Genomic DNA, 25,102 nt, shown 5'->3' with positions numbered 1-25,102 from the left:
AAAGAAGGGATTTACAGAACATAACGCATTTTGCGCGATTAGAAAATTATCATCACCTAGGTAACCCTATTTGTCGTTGAAAACAATATAAATAGACAAACGGAATACATTAGTTTCTACTTACCGTTGCGCCGGACGACTTATCGGACGAATTGTTCTTTTTAAAATTTCAAATATTACATTAATTACATTAATGACCTACAATATTTGGAAAGGATAGGTGAAGCAGAAAAGGATGTTACCTAACCACTCTGCGATACGCATAGACTTCCTGACACTCCTGGGAAGAGGCTCCCCCTAACGTCGGCCAGCCCTTTCCCCAAATTTCGATCTGATATAGGTAGTAAAGGCTTCAGCCAGTTCGCACATATATTCTGATACTACTGCACTACACATAGTAGTGCACGTAATAAAATCATGCACTAAAATTGGCAGCACAGCTCCACTGCGAACTAGAGTTAAGTTTACTTGTACACTAGTTGTGAGATCACAGGGTATTTAGATATCCAGTTGTAATGCATTTCGGATTGCATTCGGATTAATTCGCAATTTCTGATGCGTGTAGTGACTTCTGCTGAGCTTGGAACATGCGATATCCACTTTCGTGATTTCAGCGTGGCACGTTGCTAACAGCTGAGAAGAACATCACGAACTTTAACAGGCAGTCGGAACAAGACAATTCAAAATGAAAGCGGTGGAAGCAGAAACGTTCGGAAAAATGGTGCAAACTAAATTTTGACAATGATTAAAAACCCTATAGCGAAGTGTTAATATCCCATTAACTTTTAGCGGTGTCGGACGGATGAGTACACCTCTGTGACAACGGATACCTTCATGTAGACACTGTGGCAAATATTTATTGAAATTCAAGTCACTTCGGCGTTCTATTGTTAGATAATTCATAATACGCCCATCCTTGCGGCACGTGGCAGATCAAACTGTTCAATTAACGGTGTGTACTTTAGATATATCAAAGCATAATTACTAAATAGCTTTTTGAGAATTCGTACTTAGTCACTACACAATCTCACAAGTGGATAGTAAACATATAGACTTTGCGGTGCGCGAAAAGCAGACATAGCATTTATTCCTAAATAAACAACTAGTTAAACTACAAACTACTAATAACTATTACAGAAGAGAGAGCAAAATGACAACTATGCCGACGGTCACATAGCTGTGTGTTGTTTTCTAGAGACCTCACTGGTTCGAAACCTATTTCCATTGGCCTTGCACCATCAACCAGATGAAACAGGACACTGGTGAAGATGAAAGTCACCAACAAAGGCCAAAGCAGAGGTCGGGACACTCAATAAAAATAAATGGAGACACACTGAGTAGAATTTTAGAGGACGATTGAGACCGATGGCATCGATAAAGTTACAGATTTAAGAAGTGACAACAAATAATTATAGTGAAATGAACCATCTAGCAACTGCAGAAGGCTGTGCTTCAAAGACTAATGTGCAACATCCCTAACGCTAGCTGCACGCACAACGGGAGCCAGTACAAAGAGTGATAACTAAATAACAGAAACAAGGCTTAGCAAAACCCGAAAGGTATTACAGCAGCCAATTGATAGAAAACATTATCTTTGACCTTCAAAAAAATTTATCACAAGTGACCCAGCTTGATATTGTTCAGGCTGCAAGAGCATAATTTCTCTAAAAATTTGTTAGGAAATACAATGGAGTGACATCACAACAGAGTTATTGTTACAATAATGTACCAGTCGATGGGTTTTAGCCCATTGATAGACTAGCTAAATCTAATGGCGTGGTTCGTCCACTTCATACAGAATACGTGACCATTTAAAAAAGCAAAATCGGCTCTATATCTAAAGTTGTGGGTTAACCAGTTTGCATTGGTAAAATACGTAGAGCAAGTTATTGTCGCGTCATCAGCATGTGATCGAAGATCGAGAAGTGTCGACTTCTGCCAGGATCGATTAGCAACTGGCTAGTTCTTTCCTCAAGAGGATGACAACAAATCTGAATTGCTACATGTAACGATATAACAACAGAGATATATCATAGTATACGTAGAAAAACGTACAAATAGTGCAACTGTGGTTTAATATTTATCGTAACCTTTGATCTTCATTAAAGTATATCTTAACGTTAGAATTTTTCGTTTGAAATTTTCCGAGCCGTGCTAAGATTGATTTGCAGATTTTTTTAGCATTACACATGTATTTTATAGATAGTGTAAATATAGACATTGTAACACCCATTTCGTAATCGGTCAAAGGGTCTGTAATGAGAATCAACAAAACTTATTTTGTTGTACGCTTAAAGAGATTCCAACGAAATTGCCAACAAAAAACTAGAAAACCGTAGAAAAGTAATGATCTGCATACTAAGCATGAACGAAATGCCGTCAGGATGACTACCAACCTATTTAACAACATAATTTAATTAATCATCAAAGTCAGATGCTCAGATTTTTTTTTCATAATAATATATTTCTTTCCCAGATGCGACCAATTCTATACCTTCTTCTTGCGTCATTGCTGTTACCACCTTCACTTGGTCAGGGCGTTCCTCTAACGTTTGGTATGCGGAAGCTGGCCTTTTCTGCAAACCAGTTCGGAATCGATCTGTACCGAACAATGCGTCACTCTGAAGGCAACATCGCCATTTGCCCCTTCTGTATCGATCAGTCATTACTCATGACTCTATTAGGGGCTCAAGGTCAATCAGCGATGGCTTTACGGCATGTTTTATATCTCTGGGGAATGCAGGTAGAAGCACATTTTTTAAAATATAATCTACGATGTTTTTTTGTAAACAAAGTATAGTAATTCCATAACATGGTATCATTGGTTATAGTGTAAAATACCTTCAGCTGCCATTAGGCTTTCTATTTTCTGGAGTTGTAAAAAACAGATTTCGGTTTTATTTGGTTATCATGTTATATGCGTTGTATGGTTAGAGCTTTTAGTCCGATTCATCAAAATGTACCTTCCTCAAAATGTTTTTTTTCAATGAACTACTCATATCTCAATATTATTTCAAGGGTTTCCAATAGTAGTTCCTATTATTTTTCTTGATAATTTTAGCCTCAGGAGCTGCACACAGCATCGCACCAACTAATTACCCATCTGGGAGGTCACCTCAGATCTACAATGTTTGAAGACTACATGAGTCGATCAGCCAAGTCTTTAAAGAGATTTCGACGAGCTCTAGACAGATATGAAGAAAGTAGCGTTAATAAAACCGACACTAGCAAGGAAAAAAAAATGAAAGCAAAACTCCTACAACAAGATAAGATCAAGAACGACCAATATAAAAAGTGCGTACAATATTTGAGAAATAATGACCTTTATTCCTAAGTTACCTTTTAGTTTAGGTTGCTTCCTTTTAGGTCATTTTTAGGTCACTCTTTTTTAAGAAGCTAGATTTTATTTAACATAACTTCACAATGAACCACAGGAGTTTCACAAATTAATAAAAGATCGATCTGCAGCCACCAATACTACCCCACGAACAGTCCATTTGGTCAGCGAAGCGGCACATCTCCATTCCATCTTGAACAGCTTTATCCGAACCACCCTAACGCTCAGCGGGTACATCCAAGTAACCCAATTCATCCCATGGACCACCGTGTTCCGTCTCTTTACCACCGTTTGGACAATTTCCATCACGAACCGCCTGATGCTTACAGACCTTTACGACCCCATGCGGGACCCATGTTCACCCGTTATCCCGATCTGCCCCAATCATCTTCCTCCCATGGCCCTCAACCAGCATCCCACAATCAGCAACGCAGTCCACTATATGTTCCTGTTTCTGCGAGCTATATAAGCGCTGCTGATCCCTTTCAAGGTACTTTTCAATAATACTGTCCACCCAAGAGGTAACGGCAAGTTTATTTGACAATATAATATAACAAAACGTCAGGCATTAATTAAGTTCTAAATTGTAAATGGCTACTGAAGTTCCATTAAGGTAACAGAAAGTTACAATAAGACGAGAGAAGTTCGTATTGATGCTTCTAGTCTGCTTCGTGTTAGAATTGGTCATAGATTATTTCATTTGGAACGTTATTCAATAAAGAGTGTACACCGAGATCAGATAAAAGAATCTACGTAACAAGTTATAGAATAACAGAGTTCAGCTCTTTCCATTACCTAGCGTCGATGACTTCTTTTGTAGTACCAAGGCGTTGAACGGGGGGGGGGGCATTAAATTCAATATACATATCATATATAATAATGAACGTAAAAGAAATTCAGGCAACTTCTATGCTACCGTTCTTCTGTGTGGCTCTACTGCGCGATGCCTGATAATGTAATTCATCGTAATGTTCGGTAACACGAGTTCTTTTAAACGCTATATATAGCGGCGGTCATATGAATAGGTGGAATGGTCGAAATTCTTAGACAATTGACATGAAATTTTGCATTAATATTACAAAGAGGCTGCTCAAAGAGTTCGCATATCAGAGGGCAACGACGATTCAGTTAAAATAAATTCGTACTACCAATGATGACTGTGTTATATTTCCAGTCTGACAGAAATAATCTTCATTAACTACATGAAACAACTATTATTGATTAACTTACAAACTTGCAAACATCATTTACCTGATTCACTACCTATCATTAGAGAAAATAATTCATTATTTTCATCACTAGAACTACTTTATTACTAAGGAAGTTCCCACGATAACTGGATAGTACATAAAATTTTATACGTTCGTATATTGCTACCCGACATTTACTACAATGCATGTGTGATTTAACAGAAAAAAACTACGATTTATGTCGCCATTGTTTTACTTACATCATTTCTGCAAAACCTATACATTGCATCTGATACGTACTTTAATGTTCCCGCAGGTCGTGAACGACTTTTAAATGACTACCGGCCAGGAGATTCTGCTAGAGGTTCTCGTGGTCCCGGTACTCCGCTTGACAATCAAGTGAGTTCACAAGTTCCGCACCGGTATCCTAGCGCGTACCTACCTAGTCGTATGCCGGTATCTGGAGCAACGAACAGGCTATACTATATGGACAACAAAATCCCACAAGATATGAGTAAGCCATCATCAGTGTTAGCTCCAGCCCCACCATTGGGACCCCGTCATTATTTTCATCTTGAACGGTATCGACCTATGGCAAGCCACCTTTATGGAATGTATCAACAACCAGCAATCGGTGGTCTTCATCGACCTCCGGAGGCTTATGGGGGTTCATCTAGCTTCACATCCCGATACAGACCACCTTCTTCAACATTGTCATACGGAAGCGGTACTTATGGAGCTGCAGCAAGCGAGCCTATTCTAAGCCATTTGCCGTACAGTAGCCAAATGCTTCCTCACCGACCTTATAGTCATCAGCAATATACGTACGAATCACCGCATGACAGCAGGCCAAATGGTAAGTTAGAAAGACCATTTATTATTTGTTTGTGTATAAGCAATCATTACACTGTACAATAGGCCACGTGCAATGCACGATAACTTAGCACGTGAGCGAAAAAGTAGCTGAACACGAACTGGAGGTAATGTAGAAGATCAAATTAACATGTTTGATATATTTCTTAACGTACCATCTTTGCTCTGTTAAAAGAATGTGGCAGTCATTTAATGGTATATTATATATGTCCAATAAGATATTTTTGATTAAATATTTGCCTTCCCGCCTAAAGTTATCTAAGTGTCAAATCAGTACGATCTATCGTTAGTTGAGACACATCTCCTGCTGATGCCAGCCGTATTTGTTTACAATAATCAGAGCTCCAGAGCGTTCTCCATTTAAATTACCGATAAAGCTTGGCGTGACTCCTAGTACACCAAAAAACGATTCATTTGCAATTCCATTAATACTTACGTATACTTATGACCTGTCGTATACATCCGTACTAGTGTACAGTAGCTCTACGGTGTATTTTGCTGTACATTAATAACAAGATTAGCAACGACCTACTGAGACACAAGACGACGGCTCTGTGTCAGTCAGTCGGTCCTCAAAATTTCACGGCTAGGAAAAAGAATCAACAAAATGGACCGATCGCATAGGTCTGCTAGGCTTTAATCGTATTATGAGTGACAGCCTAATTTAGTCTAGCACCATGTCCGCCGAAGAGGAACCATCGTATTTGAAACGGCGTCGTCGTGAGGAAACTCCCGAAAAGGATAGCGATGACGACTACGTGCCATACGTACCAGTGAAGGAGCGACGTAAAGGACAATTAGCCCGTCTTGGTCGTGGAGTTGTCCTGAATGAAGATTCGAGTAGTCAAAAAACAGCGAGTCAAACAGAGGATAGCCAGGATGATGAGGGACCGATTGTGCATCGACCCAATGTATCACTACTCGACCAGGCGCAGGAACTTAAAAAAAAGGCTGAATTGCGCAAAGAAAGTGCGATGGAGAAGCAGCTCAGAGAAGAAGAAAAAATTCTTGAATCAGTAGCCGAAACGCGTGCACTCATGGGTGTTGCTGAATTGGCCAAAGGTGTTGAGTACACTGATCCGATCAAAACTGCTTGGAGACCGCCACGCTATATTGCCGCCTGGCCCCCAGAGAAGTGCGATCGAATTCGGGAGAAGTGCCGTATCCTCATTGAAGGCGAAAATATACCGCCTCCTATTCTGAGCTTTAGAGAGATGAAATTCCCTCGAGCTATTCTGAGTGCACTTAAAAAACGAAACATCAATAGGCCATCACCTATACAAATTCAGGGTCTACCGACCGTGTTATCAGGTAGAGATATCATTGGTATTGCTTTCACAGGTTCTGGTAAAACGCTGGTCTTCGTATTGCCTTTGGTAATGTTTTGCTTAGAACAAGAATTAAAATTGCCCTTCCAGAGCCAAGAAGGCCCTTACGGACTTATCATCTGCCCGTCTCGCGAATTGGCGAAGCAAACCTATGAAATTATCGAACATTTTTTTAGCTATCTAAAAAGCGAAGGACGCTTCCCACGAATGCGAGCCTGTCTGTGTATTGGTGGTACCTCTGCCAAGGAACAGATAGACGTTATACGAAAAGGTGTGCATATTATGATAGCTACTCCGGGCCGTTTAATGGACATGCTCAATAAGAAGCAAGTAAACTTGAACATCTGTCGTTATCTCTGTCTGGACGAGGCCGATCGTATGATTGATATGGGATTTGAAGAAGATGTACGAACTATATTCTCTTATTTCCACGGACAACGTCAAACTCTTCTGTTCTCGGCTACTATGCCGAAGAAGATTCAAAACTTCGCGCGTTCTGCCCTAGTTCAACCAATAACTATCAACGTGGGTCGGGCCGGTGCCGCTTCCCTCAACGTCACGCAAGAAGTTGAGTACGTGAAGCAGGAGGCGAAGCTTGTACACATTCTTGAAGCTCTGCAGAAAACACAACCTCCTGCACTAATTTTTGCGGAGAAGAAGCAGGATGTTGATTCTATCCACGAGTATCTCTTGTTAAAAGGTGTAGAAGCCGTTGCTATTCATGGTGGCAAGGATCAAGAAGAACGTAGTCGCGCCGTGGATGCATTTCGTGCCGGCAGAAAGGACGTGCTCGTAGCAACCGATGTAGCTTCAAAAGGACTCGATTTTACCGATATTCAACATGTAATTAACTTCGACATGCCTGAGGACATTGAAAACTACGTACACCGTATCGGTCGTACGGGCCGTTCATTTAACAAGGGTCTAGCAACAACATTCGTTAATCGCAGTGTTGAACTTCCGATTCTGCTTGATCTCAAACATTTGCTGCTCGAAGCCAAACAGCGAATTCCAGATTTCTTGGCACAATTGGAGTCTGATACAGAAAAATATCTTGTCGTCGGTGACGAGCGCGGCTGCAGTTATTGTGGTGGTTTGGGTCACCGTATCACTGATTGTCCTAAGCTCGAAGCCATCCGAAGCAAGCAAGCGTCTTCTGTTGGCCGTAAGGATTTCCTGGCTAGCGGCGCAAAGGATTGGTAGACAGATCCGGGATCTTGATCCAATCATGATTGACACAGATACTTTCTCCTTACTCAAAATCGAGAACGTAGTAGTTGCGATCTGCCATTGTATGTACTGTCTATACTTATGAAGACAATGGTTACATTTTTGTTGATTGAAATTTTGTTCAATCTTGGTTTCGAGTCAACTCTTATAACACGTTATTAACTTATTCTTACCATGTAGTAAGTAAATATTGTATATAATGGTAATACGAATCAGAATAGGGTAGTATGTATAAAACAATAAACCGTATTACGATGTATATACTACCAAACGTTTGGTGAATAAAGTTGGCGCTACTATTACAATTAATGAGTTATTTTTTTCCCATATTCGTGTTGAGCTATAGTGCCTCGTATCTTGTTTTTGAGTAATAGCCATCTAGCTGTGATAATGGTTGTATGGGTATCTTATTTTGTTAAGTCTTTAATGCTGCGGGCGGTCAAAAATATCGGTTCTATATATTGGTGATGCCACCAAAAGTATCCTTTCAGGTTACAGAAATTGTTGAAACAAAGGCTTAATTATTTCTACTGAAAATTTCCTGTTAAGAATATAAGCATAACTAAGCGTAATATTTAATCTAGAGTTAATAGATCTTATAGTGAAGTAAACCGTTCCGCCAAGTGGCCAGATTATAGGAATAGTAACACGATAAAAGCTCTTTATGATAAATGCGTAATGGCAGTGGTAGAACTCGAACCCTCGAAGAGACTCATACCTCAAACCATCTTCTTTGCCAGCTTCGTCACGCCTTCTCTTTATCTTTTCCCGTACGGCCTGCTATTAGGTTGTCATATACGTATTTATTAGATCTAGCATGTTCTTTACTAAAAACGGAAGACATACGAGGCTTCTGCGATTTATTTATACAGAGACGTTTTTGGGCAAGAGGTGCGCACTAGAGACGACGCCTCCTGTAAAAATAAGCCTCCTGGTGTATTTGATAAACGTTCAGGAAATTGCTTGACTTTTTTCAATCTCATACAAGTTTTAGTTGTATCTTAACGGTAACGTACGATAACATCGACAGGTTGGAGACCATCGAACTATGGAAAATCTAAGGAGCAGCCAGATGATGAAGACTGGGGCAATAATCTGGGAAAAGGAGATGCCCAGGACAACTCGGACGAGACAGAGCTCGTCTTGTTTAATACTATCTATGTACAAAGAGAATACGGCAAGTAGCTGCTGGTTTGGATAGTCGCTAACAAGCAATAAGCTTCAACCGAACATATTGTTTTAATGCGTTTTATTCACTTATGTCTGTTGTGTTCAGTGAACTACGCCATACAGTTATAACTGGTCGGGTAATTACTACCCGTTACGAATAAATTAAAAACATATACTCACACGAGACAACAATTCAATTGATATCAAAACTCTCTGTCAATTCCTTGGTATCAAAATATGCTGTCTAGAAGATTTTTGTCTAGCATGTGCTTATGCTTGTTGTTATGATTCTCTGTACTGTTCGAATATAGCAATTAAATATCCGTATCAGATGTACGTCTACAACTATTACAACAGCTCAATCCATTCGCTTGACTTCGTAATGAACGGTGAGGAGGCAAGACAACATATTAATGCTATTGTTGAAAAACGTACGCGAGGTCGGCTGCACGGTCTTTTACGGGACGTTCCGCAACCGTCGACAAATTTACTACTCATCTCCGGACTATTCCTTGAAAGCGTCGTGGATATTGACAACCTTGTCCCCATTGAAGGTGTTCCATGGCTAACGAAGAGCCGACAAAACCTTTCTAAGGACGGTACGTCGATTCTGTACAATTGCTATTTGTATACCGGAGTACCCTTGACAGTTTGATCATTCTCCATTTGCTTCTCATTCAACATGCGTGTAGAATCGTTCTTCGTGCACGCTTTAAACCTTCACAACGGCATCAGTGATTGAGCTGTTAGTACTGTAGCAATCGTTTAATAATAATCTCATATCCGTTCACGGCCATTACAAATCAGTTTATAACCACATAACATAGGTGATAAGACGAATGATGCTTATTAGAGCGCTCAATTGCAGCGTCTGAGAAACCAATGTATTTTGAAACTTGTCTTTTCTCTGTTTAATTTTATTTTAAACACTTGTGAACTAACTGAAAAATGTCTACCATGCCGTTAACACGAACCGATACATGCCATCTTTGCTCCTGTAAAATGGACTCAGATGATGTGGGCCATCCCATGATGTTGGAGGCGCGCGGAGTTAAGGTCCGGTATACACGGCACGATTACTTGAATTGTAGTGCAGTTGAGGTCCCACTTAGGGGTGGCGTAATTACTCTGCTCATGATTACACCAGACCACATAGATGATATGGGACTTCTTGAAGATCGACTGTCCGCTCAACGAATTGCCGACATAATGGCTACTATGCAAATAAGCCGGGCCAATCTTAAGGTATGTATAAAGCAGTATCGAAAGACCCTTTTAATAATCGGTGATCATCAGTCGATTTCCATGTTTTGTCATAACTAACAAGTTTTCTCAAACCTTCCTAATTAAATAAGTCTTTTGTTACCATATTCCTTGACATTAACTGCCTATTATGTTGTTTTGTATAATGTTGCTTCTCATTGTCTAACAATGTCCGTAATTTTGCTCGACAGATGCCACGTATTCAGATCGAACACAGTCATTCAAATCTCACACAGTCATTATCTGCTATGGGCCTGCATAACTTATTCGTACCGGGCCGAGCCGAGCTCTACGATATATCAGAAGTTCGCTGGTTACATATTACCAGCGTGTTTCACAAGAGTGTGTTGAACATACAGGGTCCGCCGCCGAAGGATGAACTTGATGAGGTACTGGAAAAGGAAAGTCAACATCACCAAAAGGAAGCTAATACCAAAGAGCAGCACGGAACAAAATCGACAAAGAAGATTACTAAAATTCCAGGCCACATTAGCGAAGGTTTGAGTATTGTGCTCAATAGGCCTTTCTTATACTTCGTCATGGACTCCATCAGCGGGTTAGCAATAGTGATGGGCAAAGTCACAAACCCCTGAGGTCTTTGCTAATTTAGGTCGCTAAAGAGGTTAAGTTAAGGATGTTCTCACACGAACATGTAAATTAGAGGGTTATGTATAATAGAATAGTTATTAAAGAAGCAACACTGGCAGACTTAGTTACTTGGAACATAGAGGCGAGCCTGATTTGAAAAGATTGAATATTTACAATAGTTGTTGCCTAACGATAACCTGATTAGCTGATTAGCCTGATAGTTAACACACTAGATCTAAAATTAAGTACGTTCAATATTACCGAAATGATGACATAACCTACACGCAGGGACCTTTACCTTATCTTAAAATTAAGGCGTACAGAATTAGCGCTTCCTATATAACATATGTGTTGAGCAATGATGGTATTGCATGGTAAGCCGGTGTCGCTTTATTTCTCTTCAGGCAGGCGAAATTAAAGAGGTAGTATTTTCTCTTTGTCCTTAATAGTTTCATGCTCCCCGTAAAAATCACAAGAATGTGACAAACTGAACATTGTTGACTCCATTCCTTAAAAAGCAATTCATTGCCTTGCATGGTCGACATGAGCGTTATAGTACGATGAAAATTATTATATTTGCGAACATCTGTCAATGTATAAGGGAGAATATCGCACTAGTTCGGGTATAGAGTTCGCAATCTACAAAATGTAAAGAACAAGGAATAACAGAAATGGTTTGCAGTTTTGCCTGAATGGCTTTCGCGATGTGTTCCCCTATATTTTAGTTATTTTCTCTTACTGAGTGCAAACCCAAATTGCACATTCTACTTAGATGAGGAAGTATCGAACGAAAGATTGAAATTTATGACCATCAATCATACCTCTATATATATATATATATATATATATATATATATATATATATATATAGTTAAAAGAAGTTTTTTTGGTACATACATATTAAGGTGAAAACGAAAATAAACCAGACTAAATTACGTGTATAAAAACAAGATAATCTAAAGCCTATTTTTTTAAAATCCACTAACAACTCTTTTGCACTAAAACAGCGAGCAAGTTCCGCTGAACATATCCACAACTATCACTCTCTGCGCCGTTATAACTTCAACTACGTTAGGTTAAACCTGTAAGCATCTTGAGCACTATTGACTTAAAAGTGTTAGATTAATTCTAGTATGGTTCCCATCTATTATCCTGAAAGTATACTATATCACCTTATCTAGTAAGTTCTTTTTAATCGTGCTTTCATAACAGATCGGACTTTATATGGTCTCGAAGCTATGAAATTATTACTGATGTATAAACTTGCTTCCAAAGTGCCACAGAGTTCATTTGTTGGGAATACATTCACTTGTTAATTGCCCCATTTAATTTATATCTAAACAGATTCTTACCCCAGTATTTCACAGACCGCATATCACTGTTTGACATGCTGCGTATCAGCAAACACACAGTGATTATATTTTATTGATTACTACAATGCAGACGTCGTATGTGTAGTCTATTCTAATATGGACAAGAATGAGAGATACGTATACACGATCAGCGTAAATACTCGTTCATTCAATCGGTCATTGTAGTCAATTTCATTCTTCCTTCAGGGTACTTGTAAAAACAATGTTTTTCGTGACCCAATATACCCTTCATGTACAGTACTTTGCCGCTCTTTTTCTTCCTTTCACTACTATTGCTGTTTTGCACAAGAAATCTTAATGTACACCGTGTGCACCCCATAACATGTATCTTTTCCTTACGTTAGTACATAGGTAAACTCCTGTATATACACATTCATGCACGAAATACGTGACGCACTTCATTATAGGCTTCATTATGTTTTAAATGCTTTTCTGTTTTTATTAAAATATTTTATACAATGATACACGATTCATTCTGGCTGTCATCGTTGTTGTTATCCGGACAAAACACTCATAAGCGGTTTGACCTTCCTACACCTCACATACAATAATTGAAAGTCAAAACAAAGTAGCTCCCAAAGAAGTTTGTGCTTCACATATTTGCCAGTTTTTTTTAACTTCAATTATTCTTTGGACGATAAGGCTTCCATACAAGTGCACAGTGCTTTCCTCCATAGCAAACCTCATTTCGTTATCTTATCCGTCAGAATAACCAGCTCACCTTAGAGGAATTCTGCCAAGGTGGTTTACTCTCAACACCCGATACACGAATATCATCCAATTATTGTTTCGCAAACTCGGTTAAACTTGTATATGTTCCAACCGCATAGATCCAACCCTGTGTCTCCTCCTCTAAAATACAATACACAACACTTTTTATACCCCAGCATCTTGTGATCTGTCCAAATGATTTTTCTCGTTAAGAAATCTTCATTTGCTCCCACTCACTTTGACATATTTTAAACTAAGCCAACCTGAGCTAACTAGCTTATACGATATGGGCTTAGACTTTCACAGGTTAATGGCCCCTTAGATAGGTATCTAACGTCTTGGCTTGTTCCAGATCTGCGTCACGTGTACCTTCTGCGCTAGGAGAAGGAACCAATCTTCGCGAGACTAAATTTACGACAAACCTTACATTTATGTGTTCATTTCTATAGATATATCTGTCAATGTCTATTTATGTATATTGAACCTCACTGACCTCATTGTATATATATAAAATGTCTGTTTATATTATGTCACCAGTAGGTTGTCATTTAGAATAGTTTCTGGCTCTTGGGAAAGAAAATTAGCTCACACAGGGACAGCAGTTGAATAACTAGAGTTGGTCAGGTTCTTTCCCAGGTTCTTCCACACAGTATTATATCCATCACACATGTTCTCCTCTACACTTAACAATACGGATAACAAGAAAAAAAAAACAATCTATTGTGCTCCGCTAAACAAAGGCTTTGGCTACACTTGAACCAGCCACGGTAGGGGAACAGTGCCAGTTCGAATAACCAGATCCACTGACTTTGCGTCCACAGAGGTAGATATCATATTAATACAAAGGTACCAAGCCAATTGCGAAATAATCAAAAATGCGTGCTGCTTCACACAGTTTGACCACCAACTAATGTTCCTCTTATTGTAGTGTGTACAAGAGTATGCTGCTGTTAGTTCTGTCCCTAATAGCGTTCCACTTTTTTTTTCCATTTTCTTACAACTTCTAGAACGGAACCACCAACTTAACAATTTTTAAATTGGTGGAAAGCATCACGTAAAACAAGTAACGAATCTTCTGATGTCATTAGATATTACGAAGAAAGTCACTTAAGCGAGATGCGGGTACCACGTGGTGTGATCTTATGTTTTTAGGCGTTTTCTTCTTTCAATTTGTTGTCACGACCCAGCCTTCGTCTTCACTATCATCCTCGCCGCCCGCCGAACTCCCTTCAGTATCCGCAAACGATCCTTCTTCATCATCTTCATCGTCTTCCATCGGTGAGAAGCCAGCGGGATCATCGATATCAACGGTATCTGCAATGGCAAGCAATGTAAAACAGCATCATGTCAGATACGTCCAACAAGATTTTTTATAGTACTGTAGTAGGGTTTCATCGGTTAAGTCATATTAAAATCGTGAATTCAGATTTGGGAACTGAGTCTATCAATCGTCGATGATGTATGATGCTATGTGTAAGCGTTTAAAATATAGTAAGATATACACGGTAGCAGAGTGGAACTGAGAAAAACGAAACCAGCTTCCATTATTGTGGAACCATTAACTAACCATTGAAGAGATCGTCCGAAGCCGAACTCGATGAAGCTTCGTCATCATCATCGTCGACGTCGTCATCATCCTGTTCCTAAGCAAAAAAAGAAAATGATTGGTATCTATGCATTAAAATTTAAAAGTGCATAATCCCAAAAATACCACTGCAAAAAAAAATAAGGCAGGCATAATCTCACTCTATTGCATCAACGTAATCACATTCTCAATTCAAATACTATGCCTTAATAAATTTTAGAATTTTACCACGAACAAATAAATCAAGTTTGCCGATTACGTTAGACACTTACATTGTCATCAACGTCATCTTCGAGTTTCTGCCTACCGACTTCGTACAACCTCACAACAGAATCAGTGCCCATTTGAGTTCGTTCGCCGGCGTTTTCCACAATTGCCAGATACATATCACGTCCATCGGTTTTAATATCGCAGATTCGTCGTTTAATATCGATCGTCGCTGTGAACATGCAAGAGAATTTGCTGTCGTTATCATTATTGGCCACATATGAGTGTCTGCTATAAACGGCGTTTTGTGCATCTTGAAGATTTGCTATCGCTCATTATATACCACTTCATTTCTCAAAATATTGACAGTCATCCAAAATTACCCAAACCAACCAATGTTAGAGTAGTCAGTAGCATCTATGGTCTTGAACGAGTTGCCGAACATGTTCTGCAATTGCTGATCACGCTCCTGGTCCATATCCTCGCACACGACCATAGCGCCGTAGATTACATCACCCCGCGCATTAAACAACACCTGACACTGGTTGAGTGCCGATAATGTATGGAGGAGCTTGAACGTGCGTAAGTCCCATACTTCTGTGTTGGCGATGACCTATAGCGTACGTCACATCACATACAGAATATTATCCCCTAATACCATATACAGCCGTAACACAACTATTGTATAACCCTACATGTAAGCTTTCAAATCAACGTTATTTTATTACATTGCTTTATCCTGCTAATGCCTCATTTGAGAAAGTATTTTTGTTGTTATGAACGAGATATTAGTTCATATAAGCACGTACTTCAAGTCCGTTAGGAGCGAACACGCCATTGAGATACGGATTGAATTTGTCGAATTTATGAACTGGCTGCGACCGCCGAACGTCCCATAATACGCCATCGTTGAGGACCAACTCATCGGTTGGGTTGAGAGTAGCACGATTCTTGATGTACTGATTTGCCAGTTTCTGATCGACAAATTGGGAGATCTTGCGCCCCGTGCTCGTGTCATATAACCGCGCTATTCCGTATTGTGTGCCAAGGATGCGCTCGTCGCTCAGCTTGCCAAATTCGACATATGAGTCATCTTTGAAGCTGACCTTTTGCTGAAACAAATCCGTAAATGTCCAGAGAACACTCAACGGCTCACGAAAGAATGAAGATGTTAAAATCAACGTTCCATCCTGAAATGCACAAATTTATTGGATAAATGTAAAATATCACCGTGGATAGTGTAATATGAATTATCTAAATTGAATAAAGATACAAACATTAAGAGACGCACATGGGGAAAATGAAAACAGCAATCCCGACGATTTGATTGTAATAGAAAATCGTAAAGCTGGTAGCAATTCAACGCCTTCGTACTAAAGAAAGAATATAATGTGGATATCTAAGGACCTACTCGTATGTTTGGTGCTACCCAGAATAAATTAATTACTGTCTTACCTTCGATGATTGACAGTGTGTGAGGTCCGTGTCATGGCAATTGTAAGTAGCTTCGTCTGTGCCTGTATGTACATTGAATACCTTCAGTTCGCCATTGCCTGTTCCTACAAACAACATTTCATTACAAGCAGAAAACGAGCAGCACGTGAAATTCGCAGGCATTTCTGGCTCGCGGAACGTTCGTACAGGCTTGAATTTAGAATAGATAAACTTTCGGGTCATTCTAGCTCCATAGCGTCCGCCCCAGGGCCAATCGGTTTGTCTTCGTGACAGACGCTGAGTTACGTTAAATGGCGCCCGCATCTTCAGTATGGGCTCCTCGCACCGGTGTTTAGCAAGCAGCTGGAACGGTGGACAAGTGGCCACGGGCATCCTGCAGTTGGCATGCTGCACGCCGAGGTATTCCCGAACAATGCTATCCAATGAGAGCGCATTTTCAGCTATGCTCGCCACGTTTTTGCGTATAACTGGTGACAAAACGTCACGTTGTTCCGATTTCTCCACAAGTGTTAGAGACTTCAGGGAGCGTCGGCCTATTGGTGTGATAGGTGTCAGACCGGCCGAATCAGCTCTGGATCGATTCAAGGGAATAGTCTTTGATTGTGGTGTTACTGGTACGTTCTTTAAAAAGCAGAATAGAAAGAAGACGTAGAGTTAATAAACAATTTGCGCTTATTACCCGCGGTATTTTGGCAATCGGTATTTCATCTCTTACGCTAGTAGATTACTGTAATGCTTCCTTCAATTGTTGGGCATATGGTTTCGTTGCGGAACTTTATAATCAATACAACGTTTCATATTCGAGTACGTTTCGTTGAAATGTATTGTACGCTAGGATTAATGTACCTTAAACTTTTCTAAAAGGAAATATAATAATTTGAAGTTTAGTTTTTACCGTGAGCGGAGGCTGTGGACTTAAGGCTTGCCCAGCTCGGCTAATCTCCCGGTTCACGCCTCTTCTATGCGCAACGACCCCGACATCCCGGCCCGTCATTTGCTGTCTTCTCGTATTGAGTGCTTCCTGCAGGCGTGCTTCTTTCAAAAGCGCATTCGCACTTTCTGTTAATCCCGCTCCGAGCATATGTTCATACATTAAAATAAGCAGATCACTCGTCTTGTACTTGATATCAGCAACAGGTGCGACCAAGCACGCATCGCCTCGCCGTGCGACTGGCAAGTCACTGTTGCCACCCCTACAAAGGAGCACATACAAACAATATGAAAATATAAGAAACATAGTAAACAATTATTTTCTCATACAAATGTGGACAAGTTATATTTTATTTAGATGAAAAAAAAAACAAAGTTTTGATTTAGTTCGCAGTAGATTTATTCAGTTTGGCTACATACCTTGATAGGGCTGTTCCAGTGACGAGTTCCGCAAGACGGGATGCGTATGTGCAGAACTTAGCATGAAGGGCACTGTGGTCATGCAACACCGGCTCCTTCGTTAGCGTTTCGAGATGACCACGTGTAAACAAGGGAAGCTTCGACATAATCTGTTGTACTGTCGGACATCGTGCTAACCCTATGTAAAACAACCAGATACACAGAATTATTGTGGTACGTCTTAAAAAAATCGTTAAATGAAAACACGTTTAATACAAAGTAGTGAAACTATGTACAGCAAATATTGAAAATTATCACATTCAACAACCCCTCGTGTAAGTATCTAAAAATCTCGTCGGTAAACAAAATTATTCGAAAAATATGGCAAAATTTATACACTAACCACAAAGAGCTTTGCAAGCCATCATTCTAATAGCATCCGCTCCAGTGATTGGAACTTTTACAGCAAGTCTGCCAAGAAGTACCATAATGCCATTATGACTTCGCAAGCATCGCCACATTCTGTGGAGCACGGTTCCTTCGCCACTTTTTGAGCCACGAGATTTTGACCCTGAAGCTGAATTTGTAGGTCCTTGAGCGCTATTTGTTTGGGCCTGACTGCTGGGTCCCGACCCAGGAACATCGCCGTTCATGTTTACCAAGCTATGATTTTGAATGGGAGTCCCCTGCGTTGCTCCACTAGGTCGTCGAACTGGCCCACCAACACAATTGTGTATGATTTGGAGAGCCGCTTTTTGCAAGTCAGCTGACTCACTATGAAAACCATGCGAATCACAATCGAGGATATCAAGAATTAACCCCATACCGTTAGGCTCCTGTTGATCTTCCATATCAAGTTCCGGATTTGGGTTTTCGATTACCTCTGTAAGCACCATTTGTGAACGCGGCGTTAACGTACATATACCGACAACTTCAAGGGCACTCCGAACTGTTTCGGTCTTGCCTCCGGCATGACCCGCATCCTCTTGTGTGATCATAATCAACTTTAGCATCAATTGGACACCACCCAAACTTATAAATTCGTCAACGGCATGCCACTTGCTCTTTGCTGGTAAGTTGTTTAAGACAAAATCCATTGTTTCCTCAAGTTCTTCGGGCTTCAGCCTTAAAGCCTTCGATCCTAGTAGATGGTCTCTATGCGCTCCATCGGCACCTCGCCTTAACTTTTCAGCTGTAATTACAAGTTGTGCCTCAAAGTATTTTTTGAGTGAGTGGCAAACGTGCCTAGCAGTCTGCATCGACGCGAAATGCTTGTCTTCATTCTCACAATCGTGTCTTTCGTCGTTAATTGAGGGGTTAGTAATTGCATCAAGAGTTGATACCACATTAACAAGACGTCTTAAGCCATCTTCCGCGTCAAAATACTCCAGGAATTTTGGGTACGTAAACGCCATACCTAAACGGACGATGCAAATACAAACGTGAAATTAAGTTAATTGGAATATTCGACTATTTTAGCTCGAAAGGTATTATTGATGACAACAGGAAGCGTAAACCGAACGGATTGCACATATGTAATTTTTAATTAAATGCTACCGTTAACTAGAAAATAAGATATACAAGCGTTTATTTGTGTGTGTACTTTGTGCAATTTTCCGCGATGTAAAAAAGATTAACTTCGTATAGACAAGAACAAACCTAGAAACATGATGGCATGGCATTTGCTACTATCATGGCTCCGCTCAAGAAGCCACAATGCATAGCGTATAAGTTCCGTTAAAACGTCAGGCGGCTGTTGACAAAGTTTCTCCATAGCATCTTCGCTGTAGCCAAGGTAGTACAGGCAAATTGATACACCGGTGGCGGCCACTGATGGACGGTAAACTTCGAGGAGTCGCTGTACTCCACCTGCCTTTAGAAACTCCATGGAAAATTTTTTATGACACATCAGTGAGGCCAAATAACAGAGCGCTTCAAACGCCAATCGTACGTCGTGGTTTTCCTTAAGATTTATGTAACGCAAGATGAGTTGAAGAACGTTTTTTTCAAAGATAAACGATAGGAACTCCTGGTATTCGCCTAATTTTGTCAAATATTGCAGAATAAAGCGCTGTCGCATTTCTACAGATAGTGGATAAATCTGATAGTGCCCGATCGTCAGCAGTTCCATTTCAGCCCAACTTGAGTTTGAGCAGTCCGCGAGTAGGCCGCTACGAACTGTCAATGAAGTCGGCGTTGACGTAGGTTGCGATGATCGAAGAGCCCCTTTTTTATCGGCTGGACTTGTTTGCCGCTTTAAAGTCGATAAATAAAGTTGAAACAATTTTATTATTATTAGATATGACTTAAATTTCCTTTGTGAAATTTTCAACGATACTAATGATATTTTATGCAAATATCATTATTATTAGGTTGTGAAAAGCGAATCCGGCAGACTTCAAAGTTGAATAACTCTTGAACTAATTTAGCTAGAACGATAACTTTTTATAATGTGTTAAAAGTATACGGCTTCATTTTTCACATATTTGTTCCAGTGCTTCCATAGATTCTGGACAGCTATAAACGTACAAGTCGCCTTGTTATATCTAATTTTCCTGTCTACGGCTTTTCGAAATAAACTGATAATGGGATATGTTTGCCCGCCAGATACAAAACAGTCTCTTTTGAGGCAAAAAGAGCCCCGTAATCATATGGACATGGATCAGGAGCATCAGCTAGTTGAAGCTAACGTTGGATGTTCCCTTGCTCAATCTAAGGAGTAATTTAAGCATAGAGATAAGGTCTGCCACTGTAATCAAACAATCAGAGTACGTGCCAAACGTTTAGGAGTTTTTTAGAGAACTCAAGAGCTTAGCGAGCTGCATTCATTATTCCACTTTTGGTAAGTATCTCATAATAACAAACGCCCTTGCGTCCAGTGCACGTACTACCATTATCTTATGTCCGGTTTTATATTACAGTGCTGTCGAACTCGATTTTTGTTCTAGTTGATGTCATTTTCTTATCTAGTCCTTCTTTACCTTCTGGCGAACGAGGTTGAATCATTCTTTGTCTAGAACAATAATATGCTCCAAGCGATTTTTTTTATTAATGAAAGTCGCAAATTGTTCGTGAAATACACCACACATTTTCAACTTGCCTGGAGGCAATTCACGGGAAACCCGTATTTTACTCAGTTTCCACTTTTTCAGTATAAGGGCATAAAACCTGTAATACGTTATATGTGAAAAGCAGAGCCCTTAGACTCAAATCTTTGCTTTCGATAAAAGCCTCCTCGATTGCGACACTGCATTTTTGTTTTTCAAATTCCGACATCGGATTACCTCCTCCTTGGTCCTCAATACTTTAACTTTCATTTTTGAAACGTTCGTATCATTCATGCACTGCGCTTGCGTTTAAAACCCCCTTGCTAATGTCTTCATCAATCATCGATGAATTTCGGCACCGCCATGGCTTTCGAAGATCAAACAGCTGACCACTGCGCATTGATTTTCAACACTGAAGAATGTTTTTCCTTCTGAGTTCACTTCTTTTACTGTAAACTCAACTAGTTTTCCCTCGCAATTTTTTATAAAGCTAAGGTATTACCGCCCAAGTTTTGTTAAGTAGCAGTGCGTTGAAAATCTTTTCAGTTACGAAGTCCGCCGGATTCGTTTGTAATAGCTTACAGTGCAACTAAGCTACAATGCACACTGCAACCAAAAACCTACTAAAACATAATATACTTTTTGGCATATGCGACCCGAAAGGAATAAATATATCCTGACTCATTTTAAAGCATAAATAGAAATAAAGAAAATAGATTATTTTGGAATAAAATTAGTAAGTTGAAACCTTTCGTTTTCGATTACTCGGTGTGTAGTTGCTTGAGCTTGCCGTTGTTGGTTGTTTATCGAATGCAAGGTTTTCTTTTTGACCACCCTTGCCGTCGCCTCCAGCTTTCTCACGACCATTGCACAGCTGCGCGAACGGTCTTTCCAGAAAAAGGAGTTTTCGTTCCGGTGGAACTTCTGACGGAAGACAGGACAATTCGCGAAGTTCGTTCAACAGCAGTGGAATCTGACGAATAACAATTGAAACGCAAAATGAATATAAAGGTTAAATACACTTACAATTGCGCAGCAGAACTCTAAAGAAGTATACGGTGATACCATCTAGATTTGGTTGGACCTCATAAATAGGTCAAATTGGCATAAATAGCATTCTAAACAAACCAAACACTATTTATAATAAAATGTCTTATATATTGTAATAAGAGCTGACCTCAGCTAACTATGTTTTGTTGTGCATTGTAAGTAGTTAATAGAATATGTCTACGCACCAACTTAGCGTTATGATCTCGCCAATTCGCTGCAATATCTGCTACCTCCATTGCTGCCCCTAAGAGCCCGATGGCATATGACTTTAAAGGATTATCGGCATGTTCAGCCCAGTGGTATAGCTTTGAGACAATACCCTCCGTTTCCTGAAACACGATGCTACCCTCAAGGCCTGGCAGGATGTCATAGAGCAGACGACACGCCAACTGTATGAAAAACAAAACCGAGTTGCACAATCAACCAACACAACTTTCGAGAATGAAGTAGATATTTGCTTATATTGTAAATGTTTTCGAGCGAATATCTGCGAACCTTCTAAATCTCTGTACTTACAAAAAATGTTAATAATTGAGTTCAAAATTTTCTAAAATGACAATAATAATGCACTTTACGAATAAATTGAGACTATTAACTATATAGTATCATAGTAAATTGTAAATACAGTTACTGTACCACGATGTAGGTTTACCTCGTTAAGTTTTTTGTTATCTCTAGCTGAAATGTAGGTGTTAACGAGAGTGTCCATAAACTCATCGTTGCGAAAAAGAGTTCTGAGCAAAGAACCCAAAGCTGAGTTAGGATTTGTCCTTGATGGATGTCGATCATCGAAGGGGTCGATGTCCATTTTGAGGTATAATTCATTTTCTCGTTCGACAACTTCGCAAAGGCGAGACAGCACAGGAATAGGATCCTGGCCTGCTCCACGAGATTGACCCCATTCATCAAGGATTTGGTTCAGCTCATTAATTGATCCTCCAGTCGCGGCTCCCGTGGCTTGATCTGGGCCGCCTAAAAGAAGAAGAGTACCGCACGTTATTTAGAAGCTATCAACTATGTTCCAACGTAAATACATATTCACGTGGGATAAATATACTTTACTACATTTTTGATACTTAATATATTTATACAATGTAGTTTGTCTCATACTTTGGAAGTAGAACAATGCTACACGATGTACACTAAAACTGTGGGTGATTTTTCTAGGTCGAGCTTACTTCCATTACGCACAAAGAATCTACGTTTTTAGTAAATCTCTGGACAAATAAATGAAAAGGGCATGCAGGTATCTTTTAATTATTAAACATTTTATGTGACCTGGTTTGTTAGCTCAGTATTTACATATTTAATACTAATCAATGAAACATTAATTTACATGAGAAAGGAATGACTTTGGTGTGACAATGAAATTGATGTTATTATTTGTTAGTATTTTCTCGTATAGTTTTCTTTTCTGGAATCGTCGTTATTTTGTTTAGATCCGCAAAAGATCACCTTATGTTTGGATATCCGAGATAGGCATGTCATGTGAGTGGATGCTGCCAGTATTGCGACACTTTTGGTTCGTCTTTCACCCAGATGAATAAACCGGCCAAACAATCACGGATAAATGTGACGTGTACAACAAAGACTCTACAATTAAGAATAGTACTCAAAGGTGTTTTGTTATGCTCAAAAATGGCACATTCGCCCTAGGTGAGCCTTGGATGTTCAAATAATTTTACATAAGTAAAGACTCCTCATAGTTACGTGGAGTAAATTACCTAAATTGTTTCTGCTATTTTTTTGCCGCCCACATAGCACCAGTATGCTAGACTTGCTTATTTTTTCATTTAGAACGCCCATTTTTCGAATCCGAGTTTTAGGCATAAATTGAGAGTAATACTTTCGTAGTCCACAGAGAGCTTTAGAATTCTGTACAATTCTCAACTAGAACTGAAACATATAATGTTAAAGAAGGCTATTATTTATTTAAAGTAGGTGTTCCGTGTAATCCAAATATCGTAAGGATTTTTTCAGGTAGGTAAATGTATAAGCAATTATCATTTGAGACAAAGAAAGTTCGATGCATTACACACTGTTATAAATAATTTATCAGCTGTAACACGAAAGGTCATTCGAAGGATAGCAAATGCCTACAATTTATTTTTAGATAATAAATTTAATATGTATATATCTGCAGAGACTGCACAATTATGAGAGTTACCTGTCAAATTAGAGGTGTCTTGTTTTTATGGACCTAACCTGTGTTCAAGACTTTAATGGTATTTGATAAGCCCTTTCCTCTTCTCCCCACCCCTTCCACTTTTCCCGGAGTCGCACGAACTTTCATGAATTGCAATCCTCTTCCGAGAACGCCGGGAACGCGGATACTATATCGTAGTAAAATTCTACTTCGTACAGAGCATTCAAGGAAACATACTTGAAACATATGCTAGATTTTGGTTTTAATGATCACACTTTCTCCATGCCCCCACAAAGGTCCTCTTTTATTCAGACCTCCAATTCCTGATGTTGGTCCAGACACCTGCGGATCTCTTTTAAAAATATTCAAATTCTGTCACTAGCAATTATTATTCTTCGGTCTATAGCAACGTACATACCTTACGTTAAACTAATGAAACTTCTGCACTATTCGAGCTTTACTGATACTACACACGCTACCGCACTATCGTGACAGAAATGACGCACTTCTCTGAGCGCGTGAAGAGGGCTCCGTCGTCATCATATCTTGTGTCTTCCGTAAGCCCTCATAAATTTCATCAACTAACATTGCAATATTTTAAGTAAAGGACAGTGCCAAATAAGCGACTCCGTTCAAGCGTAGCTTGCTTGGCCGCTCTGCCGAGACATGTTCATACCGCCAATAGAATTCCAGGTGTTCCAGACAGTTCAAGTGTAGACAACCAATGCAATAAATGATATGGGACTTACCTCCTGGTGCTGAGTCTGGCATGACTTGAAACCGAGATGACAATCCAACGAGTCTGAATGCACTTAACGAAGCTATTTCACGTTTATGTCAGACAGGGATTTGCCCCAACGGGCCCCCTTTTTTGAGCTCGTGCAGAATATCGTAACCGACCACCGAATGCACCAGCAATAAACAGCAGCATGTAAAGTTCGTTCATTGATCACGGCATAAAATGAATGAATTGATGTTTACAAATTAGTGCGCCGGCGCTTAACGACAGCGACGCTGTGGCGGGTCATTTAAAACGCATACCGGTAACCGATAGTAGTTTACATTTGAACTTCTGACGGCCATCACATGGGGGCTGTGTTGCTACGAAAGCAAACGCGCACAGCTCGCGGCTTTTGTAATTATATCCGAAAGCTCCAGACCCGGAACCTACGAAACACTTTAAGCCAAGGGTCGACAAAAGACGCAAGACCATCGTTCTG

At 39.8% G+C, this 25,102-nt stretch overlaps 3 protein-coding genes across 4 annotated transcripts; 2 read left to right on the top strand and 1 right to left on the bottom strand.

The window, feature by feature from the left end:
- Positions 1-2,160: 2,160 nt before the first annotated feature.
- Positions 2,161-13,321, top strand: LOC111260614 (uncharacterized). Its single transcript, XM_086968407.1, has 8 exons — positions 2,161-2,743; positions 3,062-3,294; positions 3,469-3,827; positions 4,844-5,383; positions 8,989-9,142; positions 9,306-9,727; positions 10,141-10,373; positions 10,583-13,321. Exons 1-8 carry the CDS (start codon positions 2,435-2,437, stop codon positions 10,982-10,984), a joined length of 2,652 nt encoding a protein of 883 aa, XP_086824533.1. The 5' UTR covers positions 2,161-2,434; the 3' UTR covers positions 10,985-13,321.
- abs (ATP-dependent RNA helicase abstrakt) lies at positions 5,740-8,263 on the top strand. Its single transcript, XM_022833511.2, has one exon. The coding sequence runs from the start codon at positions 6,078-6,080 to the stop codon at positions 7,929-7,931; it is 1,854 nt and encodes a 617-aa protein (XP_022689246.1). The 5' UTR covers positions 5,740-6,077; the 3' UTR covers positions 7,932-8,263.
- On the bottom strand, positions 12,754-24,817 carry mahj (LisH and WD40 domain-containing protein mahjong). 2 transcript variants are annotated; one of them, XM_022833505.2, is made up of 14 exons: positions 24,632-24,817; positions 22,389-22,708; positions 21,922-22,125; positions 21,435-21,659; positions 19,299-19,893; positions 18,043-19,056; positions 17,661-17,838; positions 17,206-17,503; positions 16,311-16,931; positions 15,665-16,045; positions 15,249-15,468; positions 14,921-15,087; positions 14,631-14,700; positions 12,754-14,377 (listed from the first exon to the last, which is right to left on the bottom strand). In XM_022833505.2, exons 1-14 carry the CDS (start codon positions 24,651-24,653, stop codon positions 14,229-14,231), a joined length of 4,464 nt encoding a protein of 1,487 aa, XP_022689240.1. In that variant the 5' UTR covers positions 24,654-24,817; the 3' UTR covers positions 12,754-14,228. The 2 variants fall into 2 exon arrangements, with proteins under 2 accessions (XP_022689240.1, XP_022689239.1); XM_022833504.2 differs by having other exon boundaries at positions 14,631-14,706; positions 24,632-24,816.
- Between the last annotated feature and the right edge of the window lie 285 nt (positions 24,818-25,102).

The sequence above is a fragment of the Varroa jacobsoni genome, unplaced genomic scaffold (genome assembly GCF_002532875.2).
Source record: "Varroa jacobsoni isolate VJ856 unplaced genomic scaffold, vjacob_1.0 scaffold_461, whole genome shotgun sequence".
In the NCBI taxonomy this organism is placed as follows: domain Eukaryota; kingdom Metazoa; phylum Arthropoda; class Arachnida; order Mesostigmata; family Varroidae; genus Varroa; species Varroa jacobsoni.
This window is presented reverse-complemented; position numbering and strand designations above follow the sequence as displayed.

Excerpts from the sequence above, each read along its gene's own strand:
- abs (XM_022833511.2), top strand. The coding sequence starts at position 6,078 with ATGTCCGCCGAAGAGGAACCATCGTATTTGAAACGGCGTCGTCGTGAG.
- mahj (XM_022833504.2), bottom strand. The coding sequence starts at position 24,653 with ATGCCAGACTCAGCACCAGGAG. Across the intron at positions 21,660-21,921 it reads GAGATCATAACGCTAAGTTG|ATTCCACTGCTGTTGAACGA; the intron begins GTGCGTAGACAT and ends GTTATTCGTCAG. Across the intron at positions 19,894-21,434 it reads CGAGTAATCGAAAACGAAAG|CGGCAAACAAGTCCAGCCGA; the intron begins GTTTCAACTTAC and ends TCGACTTTAAAG.
- LOC111260614 (XM_086968407.1), top strand. The coding sequence starts at position 2,435 with ATGCTCAGATTTTTTTTTCATAATAATATATTTCTTTCCCAGATGCGA. Across the intron at positions 5,384-8,988 it reads GCATGACAGCAGGCCAAATG|GTTGGAGACCATCGAACTAT; the intron begins GTAAGTTAGAAA and ends TAACATCGACAG. Across the intron at positions 9,143-9,305 it reads CAAAGAGAATACGGCAAGTA|CACACGAGACAACAATTCAA; the intron begins GCTGCTGGTTTG and ends AAAACATATACT.